Source organism: Aricia agestis, chromosome 2 (assembly GCF_905147365.1).
Source record: "Aricia agestis chromosome 2, ilAriAges1.1, whole genome shotgun sequence".
In the NCBI taxonomy this organism is placed as follows: Eukaryota; Metazoa; Arthropoda; class Insecta; order Lepidoptera; family Lycaenidae; genus Aricia; species Aricia agestis.
The window spans coordinates 6,957,506-6,972,584 of record NC_056407.1 but is presented as its reverse complement, the minus strand read 5'-3'; the positions used below and the strand labels follow the sequence as shown (position 1 = coordinate 6,972,584).

The window sequence follows — 15,079 nt, the reverse complement described above, 5'->3', positions numbered from 1 at the left end:
TCAGTCCAGAAATACAAGCTGAGTCAAAAAACAGAGAGAGCACAGAGCAAGAATCGAATACCACGGACGAATCGCATGAGCAGACTAAGCAAAATATTTTGTTTAGTCATCCAAACTCCAAAGTAACTCAAACTATCTTTTTTCTCACTCCCACATACACAAAACGTATCTCATCTCGCTCGCACGTATCCCATTTCAAACAAGGACACTTAACAAAAGACCGGAATTTTTGCTAACTGGGGGCCTTTTAACTAAGTTTTTTTTATGAGGTTGTTATACCTTTTTGGATAGCTGACAAAATGGAGATGTTTTTAAGCTTATCTGCAAACAGACTTCCATAGATTTTTTTAAATATCGCTTAAAGAAAGACACATCTTAGGTTTTATTTTTGTTTGATTTTTCACTTTTCACCATATTTTACGACTCATTTTATTCTGAAATTGTATTTTTTTATTGTTATGGATAGAGCAATTCATCTTCTAAAATAAAACGTATAAACAAACATACCAGAGCCTCAGATTAAAAAAGGAGATACAACAAAAGGCAAAAAATGGACTGTTTATGAAAAATACTTAAAATTAGATTATCTCGAAAACCATTGGATTTAGGATAGGGTGTTTCATAGTCAAATCAGTCAGAAATTATCTTAACTATAGCCCCTTATAGGATCTAGGTCGACTTACGAGGTAACCTTGTATACTCAATTCAGTGAATACAGTTTACGTGTCTGTGATCAATACAACATTATTGACACTTCACCGTATGCCTAACGCGAATAGACCGTATTTCAAACTTTTCCATCAAGAGATATACAACAGCTCATCGGTAAGGTAGTTCGGATTGTCGCGGACGTATTCGCACATCTCGTTGAGAGCTTCCGTGAGCTCCTGTAGCAGGTCGGCGGTGTCGGAGCCCCTAGTGGGATTGAGGCCGTCGTCGGTGGAGACGTCGTTGTCGGCGCCCGGCGTGAGGTCTCTAAGAAGCACGTCGGCGTACGCGGGCAGCTCGTATCGGCGCAGCGGAGTGACGCCCGGCACCATCTCACAGTTCAACCCTTTGATACTGCGAGCGAAAAATTAGGGGACATCTTAGATTTTACTAAAATTTAACGCCATCTAAGATAGGTCGAATCATTAGTGGTTTAGTAATAAGAAATACCCTACACATTATTTTAACTGTAAACCCATTACTGACTTTTGCCCTTAGCGTGTTTACACACAGCGCCGCAGCGGTAGCGTTTTTCGCCGTCGCGGCGCTGCCGCGGTTAAGAATCGCCGCCGCGGCGGCGGCGCCGTGTGTAAGGGCAAATAGAAACACAAGGATGAGTAATGGAGCGACACCGCCGCCGCCACGGCGTGTGTGTAAATTACCCTTACTCAACTAAGATTGAGTCATGAACCGTTAAACGATTAGAAATACCCTACTGTAAACTTTAATTTCTTTCTGAATCTATTTAGTCGTAAGTACTACATTATTTATACATATATTCAGTGTACTAGCGGCCCGCCCCGGCTTCGCACGGGTGGACATATTTTTTGCATATTTTTAACCGACTTCCAAAAAAGAGGAGGTTATATGTTCGGCTGTGGATATTTTTTTTAGATTAAAAAGTAGGATAATAGATAAAAAATAATAAGAGCGATTTTTATTTTAGCGGTGGGCTCAGAAACTGCAGCCAGTTTACATTTTTGAAAAAGAAAATATATTCAGAAAATTGCTTACTTAGGTAAATTATAAACTATATTTTAGATAACAAGGACTAAATCATTTAGTTTAGTAAAAAATAAAATATCTGCGAAGCTTAGTTAGGAAAATATGAAGCTTTCTTTTTATATTTTAAAATATCCCTACAGGCTTACCTAACCTTTGAATCGTCATTGCTATAAGTGGAAGCTTCTTTGGGGTATACTAAACATCCCCTATCTTAATCTGACAGATCCGATGACATTTCAATATTCACTACAAAAAGATTTTAACCCACCACGTGAGAAATCTGATTTCTATACCATGATAACTATACACATGTCGGAAGCCTATACAAGCTTAATATGACACGCTCGAGCTTGTCCCGAAATCCTCTCTTCCCCTCCCCAACTATTAGTACCTAAGTATCGTTTTCCTACAACACAAATTAAAACTTACGTAGCGACGTAGCACTTGCGGTAGGCGAGCGGGTGCACGGCCACCTCGCCGAGCAGCCGCAGCGCCATCATCGCCATGCTGTCCGCGGCATGCGGCGTGCGGCGCACCGCGGCGCGGCCCAGCAGCGGCGCTGACACTGAAAATTGTTGAGGTACTGTTAAAAATCAATACTTTACTAATATTATAAATGCGACAGTATGTCTACATTCTGACCACGTCGCAATAAAATGGCCGCTTTTTGGTACTAGATTCTGCCAACAGTACTATATACTAACGAGTGGGCGATGATGGCTGCGCCAGCTGCGGGAATTGAAAGTGAATCCGGCGGGCGACTGCAGAAGCAGTAGTCGCGTGGCCGGTAATCTTTTATACTATAATTTACTAGTCATGTTGCTGGTGCTGCCATCTTGTTCCTTTTATAATATACTCACGAGTGGGTGAAGACTGCTGCGTCAGCTGCGGGCAGTAGAAGGTGAGGCCGGCGGGCGACTGCAGCAGCAGCAGACGCGTCGCCGGGTCCGTCGCCAGCCGCCGCAGCCACTCGTTCGGCGCGCGCGCACTTTGCACCGCCGCTTCCGTGCTGAATATGTCGATCACCTGGAATTTTTACATGCTTTTATTAGCTTGGACTGTAAAAATGTAACGGAATCTATGAGTACCATTTTTACCTATTTCCAGCAGTCTAATTCTTCATTTGCATATTATGTATTAAAACAAGCCAATGAAAATGCAATAATTCGTTAAAATCTTTGAATTAAAAAAAAAGCGTCTTTTTTGTTTTTTTTTTTTTAATTGTTAATACTTGTATAATGTTACCAAATTGTACCAGAAAGGAGGTTGTGTTTTTGAGTGTTGTATATTTTTTTATGGATGTCTTTGAGCATATAGATTATAGACCGACAAAAAAAGGAACTAACGCCGCCATGATACAAAAACCCCATTTTTGACAGTTCTCCTTTACCGGCAGCCCCCCTGCCCACGTTCATTTAAAACCTTTTTGGTATTTAATAGTATCATTTGATTAGACTTATGCTGCCTCTCTACGTTGTCTAATAAAGGGACAGTGAAATCTTTTAATATCACTTTTGCTAGTAAATTAAAGCCCTCGACTCCGTGGTTTTAAAGACTGTAGGTAAATTAGAATTTCAATTTCAATCGCATAGACATCTTTGGAATCCCAGTTATCCTTATCCCATTTGGCCTTTAGTCGTAAGAATGGCGAACGACGTTTAGTCGTAATAAGCAATTGTAATAAGTTATTAAAATAATTGATTGTTGAGAAAATCACATCTGTTTGTTACAAGGAAACAAACAAAACGGGTTCAGACATGATATACGGTGACAATCATGTCCCTATATTCCAAGTTTGTTTTGATGTTACAGAATTTAATAATAATTACAGTCATCTTTTGTTTGTGCCGTAGTCATTTGTCACAAATAGTAGTGGTGAGTAAATTGACCTTGAAGCAGATTTACAATACATTGTTTACCAATTAGACACATCAAACATCGAAAACAGAAGCAATACCAAATAATAAATACAAATACAAAAGGAAGTTGGCTTACTGAAACATATCAACTTCATAATATTATCATGATCACTATCCATACTATATTATAATATTTTAATATATAAATGCGAAAGTGTGTCTGTCTGTCTGTCTGTTACCTCTTCACGCCCAAACCGCTGAACCGATTTTGCTGAAATTTTGCATGAAGATACTTTGAGTTTCGGGAAATTTATTTTATTTATTTAAGTAATACAAATTATAACTTATGTCTAATTGAGAGTGTACCATAAACCTGCAAGGTTTGTCTGGTACAGCTTAGAGAGTTCACCACGCGCAACATAATATCACTGTAATCTAGTAAGAAACTAATAAACAAATAAACTTATCCAATAATCTATTGACTAAAGTTATTCATCCTTCACCGGTGGTAGGCAACGTAGTTTCTTCGTTCGACTTTCACAAAGTGTATGTGTATGATACCCATTTTGAATAAAAAGATATTTTATTTCTATTTATTATTTATCACGGGGAAGTACAGCTAATAACAAAGATAGTGTAGTATAAACTAAATATGATGTATTTTGCAGTTGCAAATAAAAACATTATTATAATTTAATTTGCTAAACTACATCACTTATCAGTAAGTATAACAATATAGTGTCAGCTGTGGACATAGGATACTTTTTATCCCGGAAAAATGTACGGTTCCCGCGTGATAAACGAATTTTGGCGCAACAGAGTTGCGGGCGTCATCTAGTACACAATATAACATAATATATCCAACCAAAAAACAAAAAAGAAGTCGATTGGTTGAATACTGGTTTTTTAACTATCACTAAATTCATCTATACTAATATTATAAATGCGAAAGTATCTCTGTCTGTCTGTCTGTCTGTCTCGCTTTCACGCCAAAACTACTGAACTGATTGTAATGAAATTTTGTACACAGATAGTCTAAAGCCTGAGAAAGGACATAGGCTACTTTTTAACTGGAAAAAGGGGTTGTAAGGGGGTGAAAATGCGTAAATTTGTTCAAATTAAGTTAGTTCCAAAAACGCATTACAGATGGCGCCAAGAGTCACCTAGATCGCGCTATCGCTTGCTCATATGTATTTCTATAAGAGGTGTTACCATGTTGAGGTAAATTTTTCGATTCTTTCGATTGTTACACACGTTATTAATTAATAACTCACCTACCAACTTAGATATCAGAAACAACAGCGCCAAAACTACTGAACCGATTGTAATGAAATTTTGTACACAGATAGTCTAAAGCCTGAGAAAGGACATAGGCTACTTTTTTACTGGAAAAAGGGGTTGTAAGGGGGTGTGTGTAATGTGTAAATTTGTTCAAATTAAGTTAGTTCCAAAACTCATAACAGATGGCGCCAAGAGCCGCCTAGATCGCGCTATCGCTTGCTCATATGTATTTCTATAACAGGTGGTGTGGTCCATGTTGGACTAAGTTTTTCGATTCTTTCGATTATACACGTAATCAAATAACTCACCTACCAACAGATATCAGAAACAACAGCATACCAATAATAAATACTAAATAGTTTATGGGTAAAGCTAAAGTTGTGTAATGCAGCTAAGTTGTGTAAAGCTAAATAAGCTTTAAAATTTGGTATAAAAAAGTTTAATTTAAAAATATATATATATTATGTGCACACTACACGGCTGTGATTTAAGGAGTACCAGGGTTTTAAAAAGCTTTTGACACTAATTTTGTTGACACCGCGCGCTATAAACTGAAGTCCACGCGGACGAAGTCGCGAGCAACAGCTAGTACAACAATAATTACATTTAAGACCTCTTTATTCATATAAGAGATCCTACAATGCGTTTCCAAGAATATTGCTTGTATTATAGCAATTAGCAAACTAATTATTATTATTCGATAACCTTTAACTTATTCAATTCGATAAACAATTTGTTAGAACTTGTTACTTATTATACTGAAAGCGCGTGTTAGGAAAGCGATAAGTAATGGATGGAAAGATTATTCCACTACTGTTAAATGCTGTACTATACATGTGTAGAGCACCATAAAATGGTGTTATGTTCGCTGAAACATCATGCAAACGTCAAAAATTTGTATTTTTATACCAATACTAGCTGTTGCCCGCGACTTCGTCCGCGTTAGCATACCTAGTAGATCGCATACCAAGTACTTATTATATTTTATTGTACAAAAATAATAAATATACAGAATTGACTTTCCTACGATTTTATTATATATAGATGTTCCGCGCGGCTTCGCTTGCGTAATTAAGGAATTTCACGCAACCGTACATTTTGCAGCAAAAAATAGCCTATGTCCCTTCACGTGGTCTATTCTTCATGTTTGCAAAATAACATAAAAATTGTTCCAGTACCTAGTTCATAAGATAATAAGAAATTATTTCCCACGTTTTTTCAACATTTTTCTCTATATCTTAGTTTCTATTAGTCTTGGCGTGATAAAATATAGCTTATAGCCTACCCCGATGAATGGGCTATCTAACATTGAAAGAATTTTTCAAATCGGATAAGTAGTTCCTAAGATTAGCGGGTTCAAATAAGCCCTCTCATATAATTTCCCCCGTTTTTTCCACATTATCCTCTTTTTCTTCACTCGTATTAGTCTTAGCGTGATAAAATATACCTTATAACCTTTTTCGATTAATGGGCTATCTAACACTGAAAGAATTTTTCAAATCGGACCTGAGATTAGCGTGTTCAAATAAGCCCTTTTAAATAATATCCCCCCGTTTTTTTCCACATTTTCCTCTGTTTCTTCGCTCCTATTATACTTAGTGTGATAAAATATAGCCTATAGCCTTCCTCGATAAATGGGCTATCCAACAGTAAAATAATTTTTCAAATCGGACCAGTAGTTCCTGGGATTAGCGCGTTCAAACAAACAAACTCTTCCCAATTATAATATTATATTAGTATAGATGTCACAAATTATATAATATTTTGAACTCGTATTTTCACCCAGGTTTCAACTTTCACCTGTAGTTGCGCGATGTGGGTGACCGGTGGCACAGCTGCGGTGAATTGTATTGTTTCCGCAACTTAGCCTTACCCGATGAGTGGCACATGATGAGTGGCACATGATGAGTGGCACACGATGAGTGGCACACGATGAGTGGCACACGATGAATGGCACACGATGAGTGATACAAGATGAGTGGCACACAATGAGTGGCACACGATGAGATATGATTAGATAGACCCACGCCGATGTTCCCAATCCGCTGGGGATGTGGAAAGCATTTTCCCATGTAAAAAGAGAAGTTTTAGCCGCATTTTATGAAAAAATATACCTGACAGCCCGTGCGACGCAGAGCCGTGGCGAGTATTTGCACCGCGCGCGTGAATGGCGGGCAGTCGCGCGCGTATATCAGCAGCACGCGCGTACCGACTGGCACCGCCTTCCGAGGAGTTACCGTCTCTGACCTGGAAATATAAAGTTTTCAAAAGTTAAAATTGTTTCATTAATAAGTACCACACACCGCAATGTAAAAGTATGAATATAATTGTCCCCACAGACCCTAGAAATTGTAACATATGAAATAACCGGCCTCCTCACTCAAAAGGGGAGTTAAAAATAATCAAACTTGGCTCTGAACCGTACCGCTCTTCAATTCCTAACATTATAGAGCTGGCGCGCAAGTCAAAGCCGGTTACCTCTTCAGCCAGTGTTCCAAGACCTGCCGTTGCAACTGCTTGCCGCGCGTCGTGCGCACGGTGAACAGTGCCGCTAACGCGAGCGCACTCAAGCCCAGTACTATCGCAGCTCCCCCCCACAAAAGGGCCGTGGTGGCATCGCTCCCCGAATCGACTTCGCTTAAAGGCCCCGACATGGCACCCGAAAGACCTGAAATTACCAAATAATTTAGGTATCTTTGCGATCCATGCAGCATCGACAGACGCAACATTTTGATCTTATTCTTATAGCCATATAAAAATGTGAACCTTAAGTGGTTAAGTCGGACTTTGCGATTACATCTGTTAACCGATTCAATGCGGCGCACCTTTTTGAAGACTTTCAGTCGTGGCGGCATACAATTTTCTCTTGACACGTGAGCCGTGTCATATGCCATAGAAGTGGATGACACGGCTACCGTGTCATCCGCCGCGTTCAAAAAGCTTTATGGTTGTTTTTGGTTTTTACGCTTGTATTAACTTAATTTATTTAGTTGAGCCCAAACCATTGTTGTTGACGAAAGGCTACGTTGTTTTGAGTTGATTTCGAGTAGTTTTACTAAGTGTAAACCTGAAAATGGCAGGTAAGCGATTTTTTTATTCAGATGTTGTTGTTTTGTAGGTTTCAAAGTTAGAAAAATGAGTACCTACCTATATTAAATAGATCTGGGTTTCCAAAGCAAATAATACGTTCGTAGATAAATTTAAAGAAGTTCGTTGTTAAGTTTTTTTAACCGACTTCCAAAAAAGAGGTGTGTTCAACGATTACTCCGCCGTTTGTGAACCGTTTTTCAAAACTTTTCTTTTGTTGTATGGGGTATTTGTTCCGACTGATCCGGTTCCGAGTTGGTACCATGTTCACAAAAGTGATGATCTGATGATGGGAACCATGAGGAATCCAGGGGACTTCTTGAAAATCAAATGGGAACATATGGTTATTTTGGTTTTATGGGATGTGTTTTGATCATATTATGCTAACAAAAAGTAAAATTTTGCACCATGGTATACCACGGTCCCGAAGGTGCTGAACAGATCTCCTGATTCCTTATAGATACGTGTTTGGGAGTTTCGCTGTTGTTTAAAATACCAAAGTCATAAGCTACTATGATGATTACATTAATCATCATCATCAACACTACATCATCAAATTATGACCCTGTTATTAGTACTTTTCATAGTCTTATAGATCGAGACTGATGTTTTTGATCATTATTCTGTAGTTTGTCTAATGATTTTAATATTATTTTGTTATTTTAAAGCTTAATACTATTATTCGAATTTGATGTTATGGCTACCAAGGTGTGTTGGTGACAATTATGTTAATAAAAAACGCCAAAACTGTGTAGAAAACTGTTAAGAATAACTAAAAAGAGTAAAATTATTATTTTTAAACAAAAAAATTAAAACCGACTTCCAAGGTAAAAACAATAGTAATTTTCTAAACTGAACTAAAAAGTATTAAATAATAATTCTTATCCTGTACTCAGTATTTCTGTTCTCAATCTTCATAATTTTGAAGTCAGTACCAGTCCTATAAGTTGCAGTTACATTATTCTATCATAGACCTGGCGATTAGGTTAGCTGGCGGCTAGTTAGCCGGCGGGCATCCGAATTTTTGTGATCAGAAATTTTGGATAGTGTACTGTGGGCTAAAAAGGAGACAGCACCTACTTTTTTTCAATTCACAGAATATTCAGAGAGGAAGCCTATAAGCTTGTTTTGCGTAGAAAATTTAGACAGTTTTGTTCGGAGTAGAACCTTCTAAAGTGGAATTTGAGGGAGATACAATCGCTTTTTAAATGACACGGCTCACGTGTCATACGCCACACGTTAAAAACCCATAAGACGCGGCTGCCGTATAATCCGCAATGAATGCACCTTTTAAAAAAGGTTGACGGCCCCTACTTTTTTTCAAATCACAGAATATTCAGAGGCGAAGCCTATAGGCTTGTTCTACGTGAAAAATTAAGATGATTTTGTTCAGAGTAGAACCTTTTAAAGTGTAATTTGAGGGAGATACAATCGTTTTTCAAATGACACGGCTCCCGTGTCATACGCCACACGTTAAAAATGCGTATGACACGGCTCCCGTGTCATCCGCACTGAATTGGTTAATAATATGCACAGGAAAATATTTTAAATATAACACAAATAACCTATGTAGGTGTAAACAATAAAATTCCTCGTTGTTCTGCCATGTATTTTATGATCGTTGTTACGTAATTTATTCATTACTGTATGGGAAATTTTTATAAAATAAAACTTACAGACATTATAATTGTATCTCGATTGTTTTTCGAATATTTCAGCATCAGCCCATGGTGATATGTTCGTAAAGAACACTTTGTAGCAGCCCCCCAGATTCTTGAGAGAGCAAATTATTTTGTAGCTGGTTAGCTCATCTACGGTACAGTTAGTGACATGTATACATGAGCGGCTATGCTGAAAAGTAAATTGTTCATCAAAATTATGCCTAAAATCAAGGTTTATTTGTTCATAAGTGCATTGTATTATATAATAATATAATATATGTATATAGATGTAACAGCATGATATACTCTTCGGCTTATAAAATGCTACATGAAACTTAAAACCTAATCAAACTTTAAAAAAATTAACAAAGCATGAATCCGACTCCTAGTTTACGAGTCAAAAGCCACATGGGGCACCCCATTTATAGGCTTAATATTATTATTTTTTATATTAATTTTAACATAAGTAACAGTGGTAATTGTAACAATACCTCTTCATGGGGACACAGTTCTAATTCATAGTCCGTTACTGGAACCTGTCCAGTTAACAAAAGAAGCTGGTCCATGCCCCTAAAACAAATTTTTACATATGTAGTCAAGACCACCAGAAGCTCCTAAATGGCGGAACACGTCAAAAGGAATAGCATGGCAATCTCAAGATTATTGATTTGACTATTATTCAACCATAACAGACAATTACTTATTAGCACCATTCACTTACAACAGCATATTACGCTTTAAAGAGAATGTCAGTCTATTGTTACAACTCTAGCACATAACTGACAGAGGACTACCTTTTTTGGCAATAAAAATTAATAAAACTTAAATCGAAGTACTAATATCTGGAGTCTGGACCTTAGTTAAATAACAAATCGTGATAATTGATTATCCATTAGTTTAGCACTATAAGGGCCTGTTTCACCACCTTCTGATAAAGTGTGGCTAAGGGGGGTATTACATTATCATTTATATTGGATCATTTCTATGATCATATATAGGATCCAATATATATGATTATTTGATCATATCTGCTTATTACATTATCATATTTCATTGATCCTATTTTACGTCATATGTGGTTTCAATAGCTAATGGAGAGCGTTAACGCTGACAGGTACTGACGTCAGGGTTACTAGATCTCAGAGAATTGGATGTGTCAAAAGACATCGTCATTTTTAATATGCCTTGTTTTTTGTTATTTCAGCAAGATTATCCAAGTATATAATAAGAAAATAATTACATTACATTATTTGAAACATATTAACGAACAAGAAATTAAAAACTCTTTTTTATATTAAATAACTGGCAACACCTATTTCTATGACCTTATTGGATCCAATCTCTCAGCAAATGTCAAAAATCTATGATCAAGGAAGAAATGAATCATATGTCTATATTACATTATCCAATATTATTGACTCAATGATCTCGGATCCAATATATAATATGATAATCTAATATCCCCCTAATAGGCTATTCACAACTTTTTTGACAGATTCTCCATACTTGATCTGTCAAGTTAATTGGTGGATAGCCTTATCATGAAGTGGTGAAACAGGCCGTAAGTCTTAAACATTATTCTGCTATCATATTTTGGTTGTCTGGAAGAAACCACTGAAAGCGGTAAGGCCGCCTATTTGCCTAATGTTGTTTTTGTTATTTTATATTGTTTTTAATGCAAATAAAGAATTTATAAATAAATAAATATCCATGATAGCTGTATGTTCCAGATTTTTTTTCACAATGACATTTTAAAGTATGCACTATAGTCTAAACAATACATATCACATTGTAATTTATAGTATAATATTTTGAAGATATCTGTAAATTAGTTTAAGACTAACAGCTGCAAAAGCAAATGCATATTATGCAGCATATAAAACAAATCAATTGGCTGTCTGTCTCCCTTATGTGCTGTTTTCAAAATATTTTTATTAGTAATGGGGCACAATAGTAACTTACTCCAATGGCACATGTGACATGACGGTCGTACTATTTGTAAACATTTCTTTGGGAAACTTATTTTCTGTAAAAAACATTGTATCTTTAGGAGAGTTAATTTGGTCATGACCGGGTGTCATACTTTTTAATTTTGTCTGTATTTGGAAGCATGTCCCATTGAATATTAAATCCTCGTAAGTTGTCAAGCATATTGTCTGAAAATCAAAGGTTAAAATAAAGGTTAGTCAGTATATTGCAGTAAAATTAAGTATCAAGTGTTTAAGAGTGTTTACGGCTTATTTCAAGAAAATTCATAAATTTATAACTTCCGCCCCCCTTCTCCTAAAATAGGGGTGGAAGATTATATGAGACTTTCACCAATTTTATGAATTAGAACATGAAGGTTTACAAGGTAATGTAGACAGTAACTGAAAAACCTATTAATAAGTACTTACAAAAAGAACTGAAATCCCACCAAAAACTTTTCGTGTAAAATGTTGCCAAGACGACGACGAAGAGACATATGACATAAGGTTTACCCTGTGAAAAAGATATCAGATCTCATATTGAGCCAAGTTTCTGAATCTACAGGGTCTAACTCTACCAACCCTAACTTCAACAAATTCTACATATTATTATGATCAGTAAATAATGTAAGTAAAGTAAAAAAGGCTTGGCTGTTTCGTTGCTTACTTCAGATCAGAAACTAAATATTTGCATCACCTCCATGACAGTAGCGAAACGGCGAAGCCATACATTTATTGATAATATGTAGAATTTGTTGAAGTTAGGGTCGATAGAGTTAGGCGGTGTAGATTCAGAAGCTTTGGCTCAATATGAGATCTAATATCTTTTTCACAGGGCAAACCTTATGTGGTCGTCTTGGCAACATTTTACGTGAAATGTTTTTGATGGGATATAATTAATAATTATACGGAATTCAGATGTTTAAATGTACCCAAGAAAATTTTATAAAAATTGTTGTTATTCGCATTAAAATAGCATACTCACATTCATACACTTCTTAGTAACTTTATATTCTGTATAAGAGTGTCTCTCAGCATGTGGTATTTTAGTCAGAAATTGTTTACATTTTTCTGGTGGAATACCTTCTATGTAGTTTAGGTTAATGACCCAGGAGTGGTTATAGTGTTCCAAGTTTGTGCACCATTCCACCTTATAACGACCATCTATTCCATCTTCTGCTGGCACAAATGTTAAATTATTTGCTTCATTGCTACATCTTGCATTGTATTTGTAGCCAAAAACGGGTATCACTAGAAGATAAAGCAGCACTAGTATAGTCATAATTATTGATACTGCTATTTATGCGACCTTCTGACGATGCTAATACGAATTCATTCTACAAAGCCATAGGTTATCAACACAAAAACTGTTGAGATTATAAGATATTCCGTCAGTACGTAGTATACCGGTTTGAACGTCACGAAACGAACACATGTAAATGGATTTACGACATTTGAAAAACAGTTTATTTTAGTCCACCAAAATGTGATGGCTGGGGTGAGACAATCACTTTGCTTTGTCTTTACTTGACTTTTGTTACAGCACGTAGCTAGAGAAACAATTTTAATGTGACGAAATCACAGAATACAATTAATTACTCGACGAATAATTCAAGAATTACAAAATACAAATAAACAAGATAAACCACACGGCACACAACACAAATGTGAAATGACAAAACCACAGATTACAATTTGCAAGTATACTTTGCAGTCCGCCGTGCAGCACTGCGAAATGACGTAGCCCACACATTATCCTGCTTTGCCGTCCATCTAGGGATGTGATACTTGCAAAATTCAATATCAGGGCTTCCAAGTACGAATACCAGAAACGTGCTATTTTGTGTTCCCTCCAAAACTCTATCGAAAGTTTCAGTAAAGCGTCTACCACTTTACTGAATCGACCGACTTGACTTCCTGCCTGTATTGACTTTTACTTAGACTTTGACTAGACTTTTAGACCTGACAATATAGAAAAACGATGTTGAAAATTATTGTATTATAAAATATTGTTTTCCCGCCATAATATATTCAGCTCAAGTGCCATACTAGCCGAAGTGCCATATTAAGAAAACAAAATGTCAAAATGCAGGCCTGCAAACATCCTGCAACCACATTCACGGTCCTTTGCGGCGGACTGCAAGTGGTGGGCGGAGCTTGTACACTTTGTGCAGGACTCAGGTCGCGTCCTGCTCGGTGTTGCAGGCTGCCTTGCAGGCCTGCAACACCATTCACTATCCTGCTAAGCCGGTGGACTGCACGGCAGTCCTGCCGTGAATGGGCCCTTTAAGTTCTAGTAGAGACCACAGAATACAAAATATTACTCACGGAGTCTGTCATTTCCATGGAGCCTGTCACAGATTTTTTTTCCTGTTCTGAGGAGGCTGTAGAGAGAGACTAGAGACAAAACTTCCGTGAGTAATTATTTGTATTCTGTTGACAAAACTGTAGTCGTGTTCGTTTCGTTCATAGAATTACGTTTTCGTTTCGTTATAGAATCGCCGATCAAAATGTATGGAATTGACATTAGACGTAAGACGAGTCGAACGTCAACGTCATATTAACGAACACTTATGTCAATTCCATACATTTTCATCGGCGATTCTATAACGAAGCGAAAAGAAAAAGATTTTGGCCTGCAACACCATTCACTATCCTACACGCCACGCAGGACGCCGAGCCACTCTGTCTCACGGTCCTTTGCGGCGACAGACTGCAAGCTCCGCCCACCACTTGCAAGTTGAACATAATCGGTCCAATAGTCAAACCAACTAGCAACAGACTAGTTACAGCCACGATTAAACTACCATGGTCTTAACCAGACGAGTAGCTTAGACCCTTTCGAAAAAAAAAAAAAAAAATGCCGGCCTTTTAAGAGGGAATAGGGTAATAGGGGAGGGTAGGGAAGAGAAGGGAAGGGAAAAAGGGAGGGAATTAGGCCTCCGGTAAACTCACTCACTTGGCGAAACACAACGCAAGCGCTGTTTCACGCTGGTTTTCTGTGAGAACGTGGTATTTCTCCGGTCGAGCCAGCCCATTCGTGCCGAAGCATGGCTCTCCCACGTATATAAAAACTGGTGCTTGGAAGTCGGAAGTTGTGCTGCGAGTGAGATTTGGTGCACGACGCATACCGCATACCTGATACCAGAAAATATCGTTATATTTACCGGTATTTTTATAACGATATTTTTTGGTTATGTTACTAGATATCGATAAAAAAAATACCGTTATCTGGCTATCATTATGAAAATACCGGTACGTAACGATATTTTTTCGGGTATTTGATAACGTTATGAAGCCCTGGTGTGAACCCAATGATATTCTACTTATACAGATATGTTACGTCCATACTATTTTCCGGCTTAAATCTCTTACGAACAATTTTCAAATTCAAAATTGCAAACATTGACAATTTTTTTTTTATGAAATAAGGGGGCAAACGAGCAAACGGGTCACCTGATGGAAAGCAACTTCCGTCGCCCATGGACACTCGCAGCATCAGAAAAGCTGC

General features: G+C 37.3%; 1 protein-coding gene across 1 annotated transcript; it reads right to left on the bottom strand.

Moving 5' to 3' along the window:
- Window positions 1–601: 601 nt before the first annotated feature.
- LOC121738497 lies at window positions 602–13,225 on the bottom strand. Its single transcript, XM_042130590.1, has 9 exons — window positions 12,554–13,225; window positions 11,564–11,757; window positions 10,093–10,171; window positions 9,617–9,791; window positions 7,332–7,521; window positions 6,968–7,100; window positions 2,574–2,739; window positions 2,143–2,278; window positions 602–1,062 (listed from the first exon to the last, which is right to left on the bottom strand). The coding sequence occupies exons 1-9, from the start codon at window positions 12,848–12,850 to the stop codon at window positions 801–803; spliced, it is 1,632 nt and encodes a 543-aa protein (XP_041986524.1). The 5' UTR covers window positions 12,851–13,225; the 3' UTR covers window positions 602–800.
- Window positions 13,226–15,079: the final 1,854 nt, after the last annotated feature.

Coding starts and splice junctions, on each gene's coding strand:
- LOC121738497 (XM_042130590.1), bottom strand. CDS start 12,850: ATGACTATACTAGTGCTGCTTTATCTTCTAGTGATACCCGTTTTTGGC. Junction 9,792..10,092: donor AACTGTGTCCCCATGAAGAG/GTATTGTTACAA, acceptor TTTACTTTTCAG/CATAGCCGCTCATGTATACA. Junction 7,522..9,616: donor GAGATACAATTATAATGTCT/GTAAGTTTTATT, acceptor TGGTAATTTCAG/GTCTTTCGGGTGCCATGTCG.